This window comes from Physeter macrocephalus, chromosome 8 (genome assembly GCF_002837175.3).
Source record: "Physeter macrocephalus isolate SW-GA chromosome 8, ASM283717v5, whole genome shotgun sequence".
Classification (NCBI taxonomy): domain Eukaryota; kingdom Metazoa; phylum Chordata; class Mammalia; order Artiodactyla; family Physeteridae; genus Physeter; species Physeter macrocephalus.
The window spans coordinates 88,600,031-88,616,220 of NC_041221.1; the positions used below are offsets into that span (position 1 = coordinate 88,600,031).

The 16,190-nt window shown below is 39.4% G+C and overlaps 1 protein-coding gene and 1 long non-coding RNA gene across 2 annotated transcripts in view; one reads left to right on the plus strand and one right to left on the minus strand.

Moving 5' to 3' along the window:
• LOC114486737 (uncharacterized) overlaps positions 1-5,778 on the plus strand; it is a 91,419-nt gene extending 85,641 nt beyond the window's left edge. Inside the window, exons 4-5 of the long non-coding RNA XR_003680975.1 lie at positions 3,061-3,175; positions 5,598-5,778. This is a non-coding gene — a long non-coding RNA (uncharacterized lncRNA). The remainder of the gene's footprint in view (positions 1-3,060; positions 3,176-5,597) is intronic.
• A 438-nt stretch (positions 5,779-6,216) lies between these two features.
• Positions 6,217-16,190, minus strand: part of LOC102973963 (uncharacterized) — a 23,631-nt gene continuing 13,657 nt past the window's right edge. Inside the window, 3 exon segments of the mRNA XM_055086894.1 lie at positions 6,217-7,051; positions 7,054-7,574; positions 9,810-9,963. Coding sequence (XP_054942869.1) covers positions 6,870-7,051; positions 7,054-7,574; positions 9,810-9,963 — 857 coding nt within the window. The 3' untranslated portion in view covers positions 6,217-6,869.

Here is a 16,190-nt window from a genome sequence, read left to right on the forward strand (position 1 = left end):
GATGGACCTTGTGAAAGATCATAAACTTAATGCAGCTTTTCTAATCTTAAGTAAAATTTATTAGTTGTTATCATAAATTAAGAAGGCTTGGCAGTCAGCAATAAATCTGGACCTTTGAAAGGTCCAAATATAAGAAAATCATTCATAGTATCTTTACAAAAGTATGTTAGCATGTGTGCGTATGTGTCAGTCCTTCTGTGTGTGTGTAGAATTTAGCATGTGTTGGATAGAAAAAAATATAAATGACCACGTGGAGGTAGATTCACAACTTCTCTAGCCTCATTTAAATTTAGATATCGAAAACCTTTAACTTGTAGGCTCATTTCTGTCCAGGTTTGAGCAGAGAGAACTAAGACTGAAAGAGAAATATGAGCTAGCTCTCTGCCATCGGGGGAACTTGGCACTAGTCTTGCTGTCCTGAGTCAGTCCCATGCACTACCTACCAAGCTGCAGGCACATCTCCTGATCTGGTTGTGCTGTTTCCATGACTGTGCTTACTTTCCCAGGTGTCACTCAGTTCTGTTTGCTGGAATAGGGTCCTGCCACAAACCCCAGGCCAATTGGCTGTAGGCTTACCTCTTGGATGGCTCTTACCATTCCTCTTCCTGTCTCTCCTGTTGAGCATAAGCTACGGCATGCTTCCCATGCATGCCCTCCTGTATATAAACACCAGTCCCGAATACATCTGAGATCATGATGCTCTCCTAGGCATAAGATTTTGGTTCCTCAAGGGCTTAAAGCTAAATGAATCTTCGTAAGCTTGGCTCAACACAGTTCCCGTTTACATAACTTTTCATGTGAACCCATCATTGAGCTCCCAGCATGCCTTGTGGCAAGGCTACACAGGTGTGACAAAACCCACATTAAATAGGAAAGCTTACAAACATTTGGCTTCCAAAGCAAAATTATTACTAGGGTTATTGGGATCAATATTCCTCTATCAAGCCTTTGTTCTGTGTATAAAGTTTAGTTGAGACATACTCCTCAGAAAGCCTTTTAGTAATGAACATTTGCTCCCCACTCTTTGGGCACTGAAAAGATCAGATAATGGGTGAGAAGCAGGTGTTTTTCTAGCAGCAGGAAAAAAAGCAAATAGTATTTCATGATGCAACGTCTGTAATTAAAACAGCAGAGATTTTAATAAGGTTTTGCTCTTTTTCTCTCTCAAGGTAAGTCAGGTGTTATCTAGTCTAAAATGCCTAGACCTGCGTGTCTTCTGCACGTCTCTTGTCTGGCCAAATACCAACTAGATAACTAATTATTTTTCATTATTAACCTGCTTACATTGTACCAGATTGACTTACATTTTAAGGTGCTAATAATGCTTAATACTTATAACTGGTTCATTTTTGTTTTGCATATATATCTGAAAGAATCATCTGATGCTGTAAAATTATTTCCTTTTAATATAAGATGCTAGTAATCAGCACATTTATTTAAATGGAGATACATCCCTTGCACTGTAGACATTTATGATATTTTATATGTAAAAATGAAAATCCAGCAAAAACGAAAAAGCATATCCTATGGTATTATAAGTGAAAGATACTTTTTGAAACCCATTTATATGGTTCTTTACCAGAAAAAAAGAAAGGGAAATACAAGTTTGAGGGATAATACTTTTATTTCAGTAAAACGGATCCCTTTTTTTGTGGAAATAAAGCTGTAAAATAATTCTTCTAATTTAGGGTCATGTATTTGGCACCTCTGAAATAGTCTACTGGACAGTATTCAATTAAATTGGGTCCTCAAACTTGCTGTCTGATGAACATTGAGAACAAGTAATTTAATACTTTTTTTTTTTCCCTGCAGAGGTTTTAGAAATGTATCACTAATGCTGGAGAGTGGGAGTATATGCTCTTCGAAAGCAATGTCTTCTTTTTAAGTGTGGACAAAATTGGCTCAGGTGACATAAGGGCCCAAAGAGCAATACTCTAGAATTCAAAACTTGACCTGTGCTTGAAAAGTCCCAAGACATAAGTTTATGCTTCTTTTTACAAGAGTTCAGTGTTGGAATTTCGTCGTAACCTTGTGTATGTTCTCCCTGTCACTGACTGATGTTGAGGATCTGACTTACTGCAGAGAGATGCAATTTATGGATTCTCTTGGTATTCTGATGGTTTTCACTTCTGACTTACTGTTTGTGAATTTTATCTTGCTTTAACTTGTCTGTAAACTCTGTTACTCTCTGTGTAGTCCTGTTGCCAGTGTAGGGTAGAGAACATCATGTGTGAGTTGGCATTATGATTCTCCACACTGATGGTGTAAGCGATTTTCATATTCTAGGAGAATCGGATCAGAAAACGTGAATTCATTTGATCAAAGCAATAGACGTCCTTTCTCCTAAGTGTCCATCACCTCCTTACCCCTCATTCCCACACCAGAAGTTCAATGGCCTCAAGCAAAGTGGCGAGGAAGGTGGGAAGAGTGCCTTCCCAGTATCCAGTTATTTCTCTCTTTTATGCGACCTCTAGTTCTACTCAGTTTTCCACAGTTCTTTATACAGAAGTATATTTTACTTTATTTAATTTTTTTAAAAAACTGTCAACATTGCTTATCTTAATTCTTTCCTGAAGGACACCCTAGACAAATAGGCCAATGGAAACCCCCTTTAATTCTCTTCTGAGGTTGCTATATTTGTATACAGCGACCTTGGAGGATGGCCCAGCTTGACTGAGGAAAGCTCTCTAAGAGGATTTTGTATGGAGAGGGGACTGGCATAAAGAGTGGGGAGGGCAAAAGCAACATCAAACTCCCTATTTTCCCTTTTCTCCATTCTTGCTCCCCCTTGGTGATCTTTCCTGCCTGCAGAGCAGCTAGACACCCATCCCTACAGATGTGTTCATGTTGGGGATTGGGCTTGAAGGAGGATGGGAGGTATGAAATGAGAGAAGGTGAGTGAAAGGAGGACTTTTTAATATGCAGATTGCTTGAACGCCGTCATGCTAGCCTTTCTTACTGGCCTCTACCAAATTTTCTGGTCAGCAAGTATATCGAGGAAAGCAGTTTAACAAATTAATCTGCAGAACTTTTTTTTTGTTTTTTGGTCACTGCCTCTAGATCAAGCCACACAGTAGCCTAGAAGCAAGAACGTGGAGATACTTCTGATGAGGTCTGGAGATACCCTGGTGGGCTTTCTCTAGTTGCAGCGAGTGGGGGGCCACTCTTCGTTGCGGTGAGTGGGCTTCTCATTGCAGTGGCTTCTCTTGTTGTGGAGCATGGGCTCTAGGCACACGGGCTTCAGTAGTTGTGGCATGTGGGCTCAGCAGTTGTGGCTTGCGGGCTCCAGAGTACAGGCTCAGCAGTTGTGGCGCATGGGCTTAGTTCCTCCACGGCCCGTGGGATCTTCCCGGACCAGGGCTCGAACCTGTGTCTCCCGCATTGGCAGGTGGATTCCTAACCACTGCGGCACCAGGGAAGCCCCCCTGGTGGTCTCTTAACTCAGGCTGAATCTACATGAAGCCAGTGAATTAGCTATGTAATGTGGCTGCCTTTCTTTCGTATTTGTTATTTAAACATAGTGCAAAAACCATCCTGGGTAACATATATTTTAGTATATGTGAGGAGCATATAGATATTTCAATCCATGCTCTAAAGAGACTCACTCTTAAAAGTATTGCTGTCCTCTAAAATGAGGCCAAAAGGTACCCCAATAACAAGTTGCAGAGCACGTATTCCTCTCATACTTATTCAGTTAGATTTTTGTTGGGGGACATTTAAGGCAACCACAAAATTAGGCAAAAAGAAAGAGGACTGTGGACAGAACAAGTGTTAGGAATTTTATGGTGACTTCAAAAGCCAGAAATCTTGGATGTTTGATTTTTAATTTGTTGAACATTTTATCACTTTGATTTAATGTGCCAATGCTTTGTAGTATTTTCATTTAATAGTTTAGTGTGATTTCATAGTATAATTCTCTCAATACATCTATTATAAGTTCTCATTCCTAATACAGAATTAAGTCTTTGTCATTAGTGTGGCTGTACACTTGGAGAGGGTCTCCTGATTCACTCACTATGTAGGAAAGGTTTTGTTTTCAGTCTGTTGGCTGCTTACAGGAACTGTCCAGGCTCATTGATATCCTAGCAAAACACACCCTGTTGGCTCTTATTGCTTAAATATTCCCACTTCTAAAATTACCACTACACCACTGGGGGGTGAATGAATACACGATTACAATTTCAATTTGACAGTTTTAAAGGAAATGGCATAGGGATTTAATTAGACCCTCTCCATGTGCTTCATTGATTCTCAGATGGGTTTTCTTTCTAGCAGAAGCAGATGTGGGTTCTAATGTAGAACTTAGATTCTCTTGTACCTTATGGGTTACTCAAACCAGTAAAACAGCCAACAGTTAGTTGCCTGAATATGCAAAATCCAAAAGCAAACTGGGTTGGGAATGTTGAGAGGTAGTTTTCTTTCACTTCCTTTCCTTTATGAAATAGGAAGATTGAAGTCATCAGGAAAAGAATGATTTTTGTGGCTCCTGATCTTTATGCTATATAATGAAGAAGGAAATTAGGCTACGGTGAAATATTTTCACTTGGGCAATAACAGAAACTTCTTGACATTATTAGAAAAGAAATATTATAATTATTTCTTTCTTTTGAGCTAAACAAAATGCCCAACTGGAGAAAGATATGAAAGCCATTGTTAAGATAAGTTACTGGGGATTTTAAGAGGGAAACTTATTATAACCCTTTGAAGATTTTCTTTGAAATGTATTTTTTCTTAAAATGAGTATAATATGCATTCTCAGTTTAGAAATCCCAATGTTTCTCCCAACAGATGCATTGTTAAATTTTCTAAACATTCAGTTTGGATAGAAATTTACAGTAGCAAGAAAATAATTGAAGTCGACCTCAGATGTCTGAGAGGGCATGCCACCACCCATTGGCATGGCTGTATAGTAGAGAGTGCCATCATAGACTCCATGGTGTATCAGTTGAGAAATACATGTCAGTAACTGTCTAGTTTCCTATGTCATCAGGCACGTCACACCAGGACCCTCATAGAGGCAGGGCTGTGACTCCTTTGTGTAGTCTTGAACCTATTTTCACCGAGCCTTCCAGTCCTCATCCTTCCAGCCTCTGACCTTATGTTTAGTCTTCCTCATGTGGACCCCATTATCATTTTGTCTGCCTTTTCAAATCACTCCTCTTGCCTCAACTTTTCTTCTCCATTTCCTTTGGCCTCACTGTGTTGGGTAACCCTGGGTCCTGTCAAGCTCTAGGCTACTACCAACCATGTATAATTCCTCACCCATGGTGCCCCACAGAGTTTGTCCATTAGTTTTATTCCCTGAGGGGAACCTAGTGAGCAAGTGGTATCATTTATTTTCATATAGAAAGTGTCATGTCATATTGTGCTGAGGTGGAAGACACAGAGAGGAGAGAGAAAATTATCAGGCAGAAATGATATATACCTACTAGCAAGTCGTATATGTAGATATATGTTATATTTATTTAAATGTTTACAGCATTTAATGCTTAAACTTTTCTCTCTGTGTTTATTTTTTATTTATTTAGTTTTTTAAGTCCCTGTTGAATTTGTTACAATATTGCTTCTGTTTTATGTCTTGGTTTTTTGGCCACAAGCCATGTGGGATCTTAGCTGCCCGACCAGATATCGAACCAGCACCCTGTGCATTGGAAGGTGAAGTCTTAATCACTGGACCGCCAGGGAAGTCCCTTCTCTCTCTTTTTAAATTTCACTGGCATGCATGCAGTAATTGAGTTTTATAGAAACAGTTTAAAATTATAATACTTATAGTAAGATCTCCAGATTTTAACTATTTGCTTCTTAATCTATCCATTAGAGCTTATGGTGTGCTTTCTGAACTATTAAAGAAATTTTGTCTCTTTGTATTCTGTTTTCTAAAAAGCTGGACAACAATTAACAATTAAAAATGAACCTCTTGATTATAACTTGCGATCTGTGTTACATTTATTACCTTTAGATTAAATATATACATGTAAGGATGGGATAAAGTATATATGAATGAATATATGAAATGAATATGTGAAACATTTCATGTGTTATCTGGAAGTCCTGTTTTTCTTTTTCTTTTTTTTTTACGAGTATTGGTTTTTATCACATCAAAAAAGTTGACATGCAGGTCAGAGTTGTTTCCCGGTAGAAAGTGGGAAGCCGTGTGTTAAAAGCCACAGAACTGGCTGCTCCTACCAGGTGTCTCTGAAAAGGGGCTGCTGCGTGAGAACTCGTTTAAGTTAAAACAACCCTTCACGTATCAAAGAAATGTGTCAAAATAACCTCAAACAATTAAAATATAATATATATTTATAATTCCAGGCCCTCAGAAGCAATCATGGTAGTTAAGAACAAAGTTTTGAGTCATTATGCTAGAGGCCAACTCAACACATCTCTAGTGAGATGAAATTCGGAAACTGGCATTACAGCCCTGAGTTACTGCAGAAATCTCTTCTACTTGCCGGACTGACGGGCGAGCATCCTCCGTGTGGCCGGCGGGGCCAGGCGAGCGTCCTGGGAGGCGGCAGCTGGGCGTCCTGGCTCCTTCCGCGGGCCGGGCCCTGCCGCCCCCGCCCCCGCTCCCGCCCCCCAGCCCACCCGGCTGTCCTCCCGGCCTGCGCCCTGCAAGGCCAGCGTCTGGACACCTGACCGGCACTGGAAAATAAATCAACACGATTCTGTTTAAATGTAAGTTTCTTCAAGAACCTGATATCTCAGTTACAAATAATTGAAGCTCCTTTTTAAAAAGAAAATAACTCCCTTGTAATCAACTACTTTATGTGAGGAAAGAAGGCACCGGTCACAGCAACTCATGGCCGTCCAGGGCCCGCGGAGGGCGGCCGCGTCTAGCTGGCGAACGTCTTGCCCGTGGCCTCCTTCTACTTGTATGTCTTCTTGCCATGCGTGAACGGGATGTACCGGTACTCGATCATGTGCTTTATTTGCCTCTTCATCGTGATACAGAAGAGCATGATGAAGTACATCACCAGGATGGGCCCGAACACCAGGACGTTGAATGCGTCAAAAAAGGTGCAGACCATGGCCACCAGGATGCCCTTGATCCCGCGTGCCAGGATTTAAACTCTGGGAGTCTCCTAATGGAGGACTGGAGCTCCTCATTCTGTTTGGTTGGTAACGAGGGGCCATCGTCTGAATCTTCCATTAAGGAAGGATCCTCTTTTGGAGAAAGGAAAGCTATAAGGAGATTTAGATGGTGGATTCCCAAGGCATAGGTCACGATGTACCAACCTCGCAGCAGGTAAACTTGGATCATGTAGAGGAAGCTCAGGCCCAGCGTCACTACCCATTGCACAGCCGTGTATGGAGTAGACTTGTCCAGCCAGACCTGATAGACCTGTCCAAGACTTGTGAAAAATCTGTACACCACGGAAGGTTTCCCATGGATGGAATCTCCCACACTGTCACCTTCGGACCTGCTGGCGGTCCACTGCCGCCAAGTGCAGTCTCCCGAGGGCCGCGGGAAGGAGGACGCGGGTGGCGACCACGCGGGCGCTTCTCTCGGTCCGGGAAGAGGCAGCCGAGCACCTGGAAGTCCTGTTTTTCTTTCTTTTTTTAAAAATAAATTTATTTTATTTATTTATTTATTTTTGGCTGTGTTGGGTCTTCGTTGCTGGGCGTGGGCTTTCTCTAGTTGCAGCGAGTGGGGGCTACTGTCCGTTGCGGTGCACGGGCTTCTCACTGCGGTGGCCTCTCCTGTTGCAGAGCACGGGCGCTAGGCACGCGGGCTTCAGTAGTTGTGGCTCGCGGGCTCTAGAGCACAGGCTCAGTAGTTGTGGCGCACGGGCTTAGTTGCTCCGTGGCATGTGGCATCTTCCCGGACCAGGGCGCGGACCCGTGTTCCCCCCATTGGCAGCTGGATTCTTAACCACTGTGCGACCAAGGAAGCCCCTGTTTTTCTTAATCCTTGATATATCTTATATATTGAGTAGTTCTAAGGTAGAAATTGCTGACATTATGTATTCTACTGTTTTAAACTTTTTTTCCTAGAAAATATTTTATTAAAAAATGTATGTTATGTCCTACTGTGAGGTTTTGAAACTTATGCATTCATGTGTAGGTATGTTCTACCTTTGTTTGGTGGCATCTACTTGAAGTAGGTAGAAGGTATGATTCTATTTATATAGCAGTGGTCTTTGCAACTAATGTTAAACATAAGGAGGCATTAGGATATGTCATTAGGATAAGCCACTCTGACTTGTCACTTGTAAGGTGTGCCGTCCAAGTATCACAGTTTAGGGAAAAAAAAGGAAAGAGTAACAAAGGCCAAACAGTACAGTAGCACATTCATATTATAAAACAATGATAACAATCACAGCTACAGAATATTTTACAATATAAAAGGCTTTTTTTTCTTTACATCCATCAAGTGAGGTGGGTCACACAACTATTAATCGTCATCAATATAAGTGAGAAGTTGAGGTACAAATATAGTGATTTGTCCAAGACCATTTGATCAGTAGTTAAATTCTGCAGAACCTTGAACCTGGCTCTTTGACTCTTAGATGATGGACCATAGGTAATCTAAGAAGATGCAGAAAATGACATTAGAATGATCCAGAAGGCCTTCAGACCTTTGGATCCTTGAATGACTCACTTGAATTAACTTAAAAGAATGTGCCAGTCCTCCTCCTTTTCCCTCCCCTGTGAGCTTCTGTATTCTGTTCCTACCTCTCCCTCCCCTCCTCTGCCACCTCATACAGACAGAACCACGAACAGGGAGGAACTTGATGAAGTCTCCAGGAACAGGGCTTGACTCCATGGCTAGGCCTCCCTGGAAACGCTTTGTAGAACCTAAAAGCCTTAGCCAAATCTAGGGAGTTAACCCAAAGATATTGCAAATGAAATCTCTAAAGCCTGTATTCTGGCTCTAGGTTTGCCCGCCCTGGTCTCCACTGGGCAACCACTGATCAGGACATTTTAAACCAACTTTTGTGACTATCCACCTCTGGCATTTGATGCTCTCTGAACTAACTGTTTGGAAACTGAGGGAAGGAACCACCCCTGGACTTCATGGAATATTCTGCCTGTGGTATTTGGGCAGAAACAGGGTTGATAATTTTCCTGCATCATGAAAAGTCCTCTCTGAAATAATCATAGAACTATTTTATCATGAGTTTGTAACTGCTGAGCTCTGAAAAGGCCAACATGGAATTTTAGGTCACCTTTATCTTCTTCTGCCAAATTTCTCACCCTGCTGGAAGATGCCTGAAATTCCAATTTATTTCTTCAGTTTAAGATTTTGTTTCCCGTTCACATGCAAACGGAAAGATAGCAAGTTCAAATGCTATTCATCACAACTTAGTCTTAATAGGTCTCTTCTCCCTCCCTCCCTCCCTCCCTCCTTCCTTCCTTCTTTCCTTCCTTCCTCCTTTATTTTCGTGTAGCTCACATTTATTGTACACATACTGTGTTCTAGATACAGTGCTGAATTAGCAATGTTTAAAGAAAAGTGCTAAATCCTGACACTTCTGGGCTTGAATCCTTGCTTGCCACTTACAAAACTGTAGAGCCACAGAGAAGTAACTCAATCCTCAAGCACCTTTCACTTTCACATCTTAAAATGGCAATGTTAATACTAATGCCTACCAAATACAGTTGCTAAGAATATTTAAGATAGCTTGTGAAACCTTTCCTAAAAAGTATATTTTGATAGCAAGAGAGGGGAGAACCCATGAGGGAGGACACTGACCACTGAGAGGGACAAGGATAGAGAATTAGCCAGGCCTGAGGACAAATACCACCAATTTCATCATTTGCGTGAGAAATCTCTCATAGAAAGCTGTCTTTGGTTATTTCACCTTTGCATCTTTCCATTTCCTGGGTATAATTCATGGTAAAGCTGTGTGGTGTCATGAAAAAGCAGTGAACAAGGAAATTTGTGTTCCAGTCCTGACCCCGCACCCATCAGCATGTGATAGGCCATGTTACTTTCCCAGACGTTATCTTCCTCCTCTATAAATTGAGGGAGTAAAGTGAAATGTATTGCACAGAGCTCTTCCAATTCTCAAAATGATGCATGATTCTAACTTACTAAAGACTTCCTTGACCACTTAAAATACTGTTTGAATGCAAGCATTCCCAGGTCCACTACAAAAATCCTATAGACGTTATATCTCTGCATAGTGGCCAGAGAAGTACAGAGAACTGCTTGAAATATTGTGGTAGAATTGAGCTGTGCTTTCTCAAAACTTCTCTGAGACCTGGGTTCAATTTGTAGGTTCTGGCAAAGCCACCCAGAACCACAGTATTCTATCATGTTTATGGAAGGAGATACTCTTCTCCACTGAAAAAAAAGCATTACACTGTCAAAAAGAAGTACTGGGTTCTACCCATGGTTTTGGCACTAATTAATTAGGCAACCTTGGGCAAAGCAAATGACTCTGGACTTCATTTTTTTTGTTTGTGAAATGAGCTAAGTGTTCTAGATAATCTTTAAGTCTCCTTGTATTGACAAAATGCTCAATTACAGTCTCAGAACTACTTGATTGATTCATGAGTTAAGAAAAAATTTCAGATTGGAAGCCTCCCCTTAATGTGTCAAAACAGGTCAAACTACAACTTTTCAATGAAAAAAATTTCTTTTGCTAGCACCACTCTTAAATGTTATCATTTATCTTTCATGAAAACAATAATTGTCATTTTGTAGGTAGGGTGTTAAGGTCCCTAGTGTGCTTTGAATTACTTGGAAACCACATAAACACACACACACACACACACACACACACACACACACACACACACAAACACACACACACACAGCACTTATAAATAACAAGTAAATTCTCTCCCCCACAAGGATACTAAATTTAGGCTGGAGAAGCATTCCACATGCTTTTAAACATAGATCTAGTGTCTAATAGCAAAGATCCCTACCACAGTACAGAATTTTTCCTTTTCTGTTTTTCTTCATTTGCTGAGGTTTTACATATCAGGGTAAACATTGGTCCTCTCATAAGGTTTTACTCTTCTTGATCTTGTATCTATTTGTGGGAATACCTATTTTCTTGAGTTTAAAGAACCACTGATCATTAGATTCACCATTGATTAAATAATAAGTTTCCAAAAAAGGAAAAAAAATCACAATATTAGAAGTGTACCTTGATTAAAAGTTGCTTCCTAATTTTGAAAACCATAGTTGTGAAAAATGGGCATCTTGAATCAAGGAAATATGATCAGTCATTCAGTAAGGAGTAGGCGTATTTGAACTATTATCCAGAAGTCCCTGACTTTTCTGGGAAGCCTTTTCTAGTGGATCTTCCCTTTGAACTCTGGATATCCTGGACACTAACAGGCAACACTGCATCATATGAAATGTCTTGACATTTGTATCCCAAGCTTCTGTGATAAGTTCTTCTGATTAAATACAGTTGTATGATCCTACCCTCTGAAAACTACTGGTGGATATATTGAAACAATTGCTCAGTTTCTCATGTTACAGATCCCTAGATCTTGTTGCATTGTGCAAACAAATTTCTTTTCTCCCGCAAGAAGTAAAAGCAGAGCTCCTAGAAACAGAGCTGGGTTGCAAAATTATTGAGAAGCAAAAAATAAATTAAGAAGAGTCATGATTTTGCCAATTCACTGGCAGAAACTTATTGATACCCTGTTGGAGAAAAATAAACGCTAATCGTTATAAGTATAAAATTAAACTTTGGAATCTATGTTATCTTGGGTAAAAGGACCAGACAGTGAAACCAAAGATACATTCTGCCATTAGGACCATATTGCAGATTTGAATTCACTGAAAAGTGCAAAATTGGCTTAATCTTATACTTGGTGGTGATTGTTCAAGTTGCTAACCAATAGCTCTATTTTTTAGTTAAAGCCAATAGCTAAATTGTCCCATGGATTCATGATACAAAAGGGAAGTTTTGTTATTCTGTTTTATTTAAATGATATGAAAATTACACTTACAAGCTACCTAGATATGTGAAAAAATTTCTGTAAAGAATTCTAGATGTCAGTTTAACCTTCATGGGTTTCTAAAATGAATTATCAGCTATATAACAAGATTGAATTTTATACTTGTGGAAGGAGAGGCATATCTCTGGGTAGTATTTATACAACATCTCCTGTTTCCTCACCTCTACTTTGTTTCAAGTATCCAGACATGGATATGGGTACTCTCCTTACCTCTTTTTGCAGCCTCTGTTCATTTCCTTTCCCCTGGGCCTCAAACTTTCCCTTGAGATTCAGCTACAAAGCGTTACCCTTTGACAGGGTCCCAGAGGTAAAGTCTGTTGCTCTCTGTTCAAGTTGATTCAACTCCACAGATATTCACTGGATTATTATTATGGCTGGGGTGTTTTAGTAGTGACTTTTCTTTTTCCTATCCTCTTTAAATCTGACTGCTCTGGCTCCTATTTTGCTAGGGACTCATTAGAAGGCCACAATTTATCTTTCAGAACTAATCTTATGTGATAATGACTTTACTCATTACCCCTGCTAGATAACTTCTGCCTTTAAATGGTGGTTGCCAATGCCTTTAAAGTTGTCTCGAAGTCTTAGTCACCGGGATTAAGCAAGGCCAGTTGAAGGTGCTCAGCGCTTCTCAAATTATACCACGTAGAAATTTCTCTATTCACTCAATAGGAATGAAGATGTAGATCAGGAGCTAAAGCTGGCTTTGCTTTATTTTTTTTTAATATAATAAAAATCAATAAGAATGTGCTTTTAAAATGAGCTTTTTTTCCTATTAATAATTCTACCTTTTCTCTAGTCTTTTGAAATTATTATTTTTACCAAATGACACAATAAACTTATCACAAATTTTTCAAAAATCACCCTTGGCACAATCAAAAAGTATCTGGAAATGTTGCTTATCATGTCAAACTTCCAAATTAAGCTTACATTTGTATAACCATATTAATCTTCTCAAGCTGGAAACAATATATACAGAAACATTTTTCTATAAGTATTTACCAACATGCTGTGTTGAAAATCAGATAGGGTGAAATATTGGCATTTGGTTGAATTGATCTAGTTAATATATGTACTATAAAAAGTATGTCAATCCACTTACAGGCGTTTAGTTGATACAACAAATTTTAAAATTGAGAATGAGAGATTCATCAATAAGAGTTGGAGAAGTATAAAATACTTCTCTTTTAAACAACGTTGTCATTTAACTGATTGAAGATTTGTTTAAGGGGAAGAGTTTGAAGAATTCTCTTCCATGCATGAAGTGAGCTGATTGTTTGTTTCAACTGCTACTCTTAAAAAAGACTGGCTAGATAACCCAACAGTTCTTTTCTAAATCATGAATTATTGTATAGATTTGTGAAGTCTAAAATAATACAACTGCTCTCAAAAATCCCAATGTCTTGCTTTTTAGTATTCAAACGACAAATGAGACAACCAGAGCTGATTTGTTTTTATTTATTTTCAAAAAGTACGTGGGGAAATCACTGACTTTGTTTATAGGATTGTTTACCTGTGTTTAAAATTAAATCTGAATTCCTATAGATAGATTTCTTCTCTGAACATAAATATTGCTTATAGCTTGCCCTTAAAAATGATATAAAATATTTTTAAAGGCAGAGAAGCAAGTAAGCTGAAAGGAAACCCCAGAAAACTTATCAAAGCATTTTCCTTTCATTGTGAGAACTGAGTTTACCTTACAATTGCCTCAGTAAATCCTTGAAGATTTTCCTAAATCAACATGGTTATGAGTTGTCTTGCTGAGAATAATAACACTTTTTAGTACCCTTATTTTTTTTAAGTCCCTTTACATTTTGTGAGAAATCTTAACTTCTTGGTAAAAGATATTTTCATTAGAATAAAAATGGGACTTTCAGATGCCTGTCATTTTCTAAAATGCTTTGAAGTTTGAATTTTTTATGTATATCAAGAGAGTAACTCTCTCTGAATAGAGTGTACTAATGATAAATTTAGGATTTCAAGAATCAACCTACATTACAGTTACAAAAACTATACCTGCTATTGACATCACAGTCAGCTTTTGTGCAAATTTCATTTGTGACAACTATTTATTATGCTTATCAAATGGCAGGAAAAAGCTCCAACACTGAAATTTTAAAACTAGAGACAGGCACTGAATATAGATGGGCATTGGACCAATCAGTTAATGTGATAAGATAGTGCCAAGAGGTCAAAGCAGTTGTAGAAAATGAAAGGAAGTTAAAGTATTCATGGCTATTCAGCAGCTCATTTTTTAAGAGTGCTATATTTCTGTGGGAAGCTTGAGAAAAGGGCAGGGTAGGCAGAATTCCAAGATGGCCACCAAGATCCCCCTCCCCCTTTTGCATTAATCCCCTCCAACTTGAGTAGGAAGGAGACTTGGGAAAAAGATGTATGTTACTCTGATGATTATGTTACATTATAGGGCAGAAGGGATTATGCAGATGTAGTTAAGGTCACTAAGCATTTCACTTTTACCTAATCAAGAGGGAGATAGGTAATCCTGGATGAACCTGACCTACTCAGCTGAGCTTCTAAAAGAGGTAAGAGAGATTTGAAGCATTAGATTCTCCTGCTAAGCTTGAAGAAGTAAGCTTTCTATGTGGTGAGAGGGTCTGTGGAGGAGGCTACAGGGCCAGGATGCGAGGGTAGCCTCTAGAAGCTGAGAATCGTCCCTAACAGCCAGCAAGAAAATAGGGTTGTTGGTCATACAGCCACAAGAAAACAAATTGTACCATCAGTCAGTGAGTTTGGAAGAGGACTCTAGATTCACAGATATGACTATAGCGCCTGCCAACACCTCGAGTTTTGCCAGGTGACACCTGAGCACAGGACCCAGCCAACTCCAGTTCAACCTCCTGAGTTAGGAGAACAGTGAGGTAATGAATTTGTATTGTTTTAGGCTACTAAATTTGTGGTTATCTTTCATGTAACACTAGAAAACTAATATAGTTAAGAATGAAGCTTTTATGCTTCACTTAAAAATTTAGAAGAGCCCTCAGCATGGCAGTGGTGGGCCAGAGTTGAGAATCTCACTGAGATGGGATGTGAGCCTTACAGTTGGCCATTCCTGTCTCTCCTGATGTCCACCTGACACTGAGATGGAGTATCATCTGCAATCCTTGCTCTACTGTTATTCTCACAGAATGTTACAAATGTTATTCTTAAACATTTTTTTTTTTCTGAACTCACTTCTCTATCAAAGTGGAAAATGAAAGATGGAGCTCCAAGGGCTCCTTCTTTCTCAAGCCCTATCTGCTCTCTTCATTTTTGAACTTGTTGGCATTTGCGATTGTGATCCCTGGAGATTAAAGCAATAATTGATTGAAAGCGCCTTGTATAACCCAGACCAGATGCTTAGCAAATGTTAGTTTCCTTCCATCCAGGCTTTCTGGTAGTTGTTTTGAAACGTTTGGACACAGAATAAAGTGATTGTAATATTCCTGGTGATTCGAAGTGGAGTACCACAACAAAATGTTGGAATCAAGCAGGAAAGACTAAGATTAGATTTCGAGTAAGGTCGAGAATATAAAGAGGGAAGACAGTATGATAACCATGTAGGTGACCCCAATTTTTCCTTTCCATCTCTACTAAAATCAATGAAATTTCTCCCCAGAGCCAGGAAGGGGAGAATATGATCCCCTGTTGCAGTGTTCGCTTTCAGTTGCCTATATATTCCTGGCCTCTGGGTGAGGTTAACTGTGCAAAGGAAAGTCACACTTTCAGAACAGTTAGATATTTTTTCTCGCTAAACTACACTGAAGACACTAATTCCATTTTTTCCCTGGCTATAGATAGGTGAATTAGCAAGAAACCACTCCTGCATTGTCTTCTAGTCTTCAAATGAAGCCTAATTAAAGAAATATATAGTTTTTATTGAGCTGCAAGAAAAAGGTACATGGGGCACAATTAAGTTTGCATCAATAATTAAAGCCATAAAATTATTAATGTAGCAAATATTACACATTAGTAAGAAATATATTTTGTCACCAACTGCTGCATAAAATCCCTCTTTCATAATCTATCATCCAAAAGGAGAAATAGAGAAGGAATATACAAAAAACATTAGGCTTCAGCATCAAGTTTATTGCTGCTGCAAGTAAGATGTTTGCCATATTTCAACTCTACCATTTCTAAGATTCAATTGTTCTGAATTGATTTTTTTAAAGTGAGAAAAAGGGGCTTCCCTGGTGGCGCAGTGGTTGAGAGTCCGCCTGCCGATGCAGGGGACACGGGTTCGTGCCCCGGTCCGGGAAGAT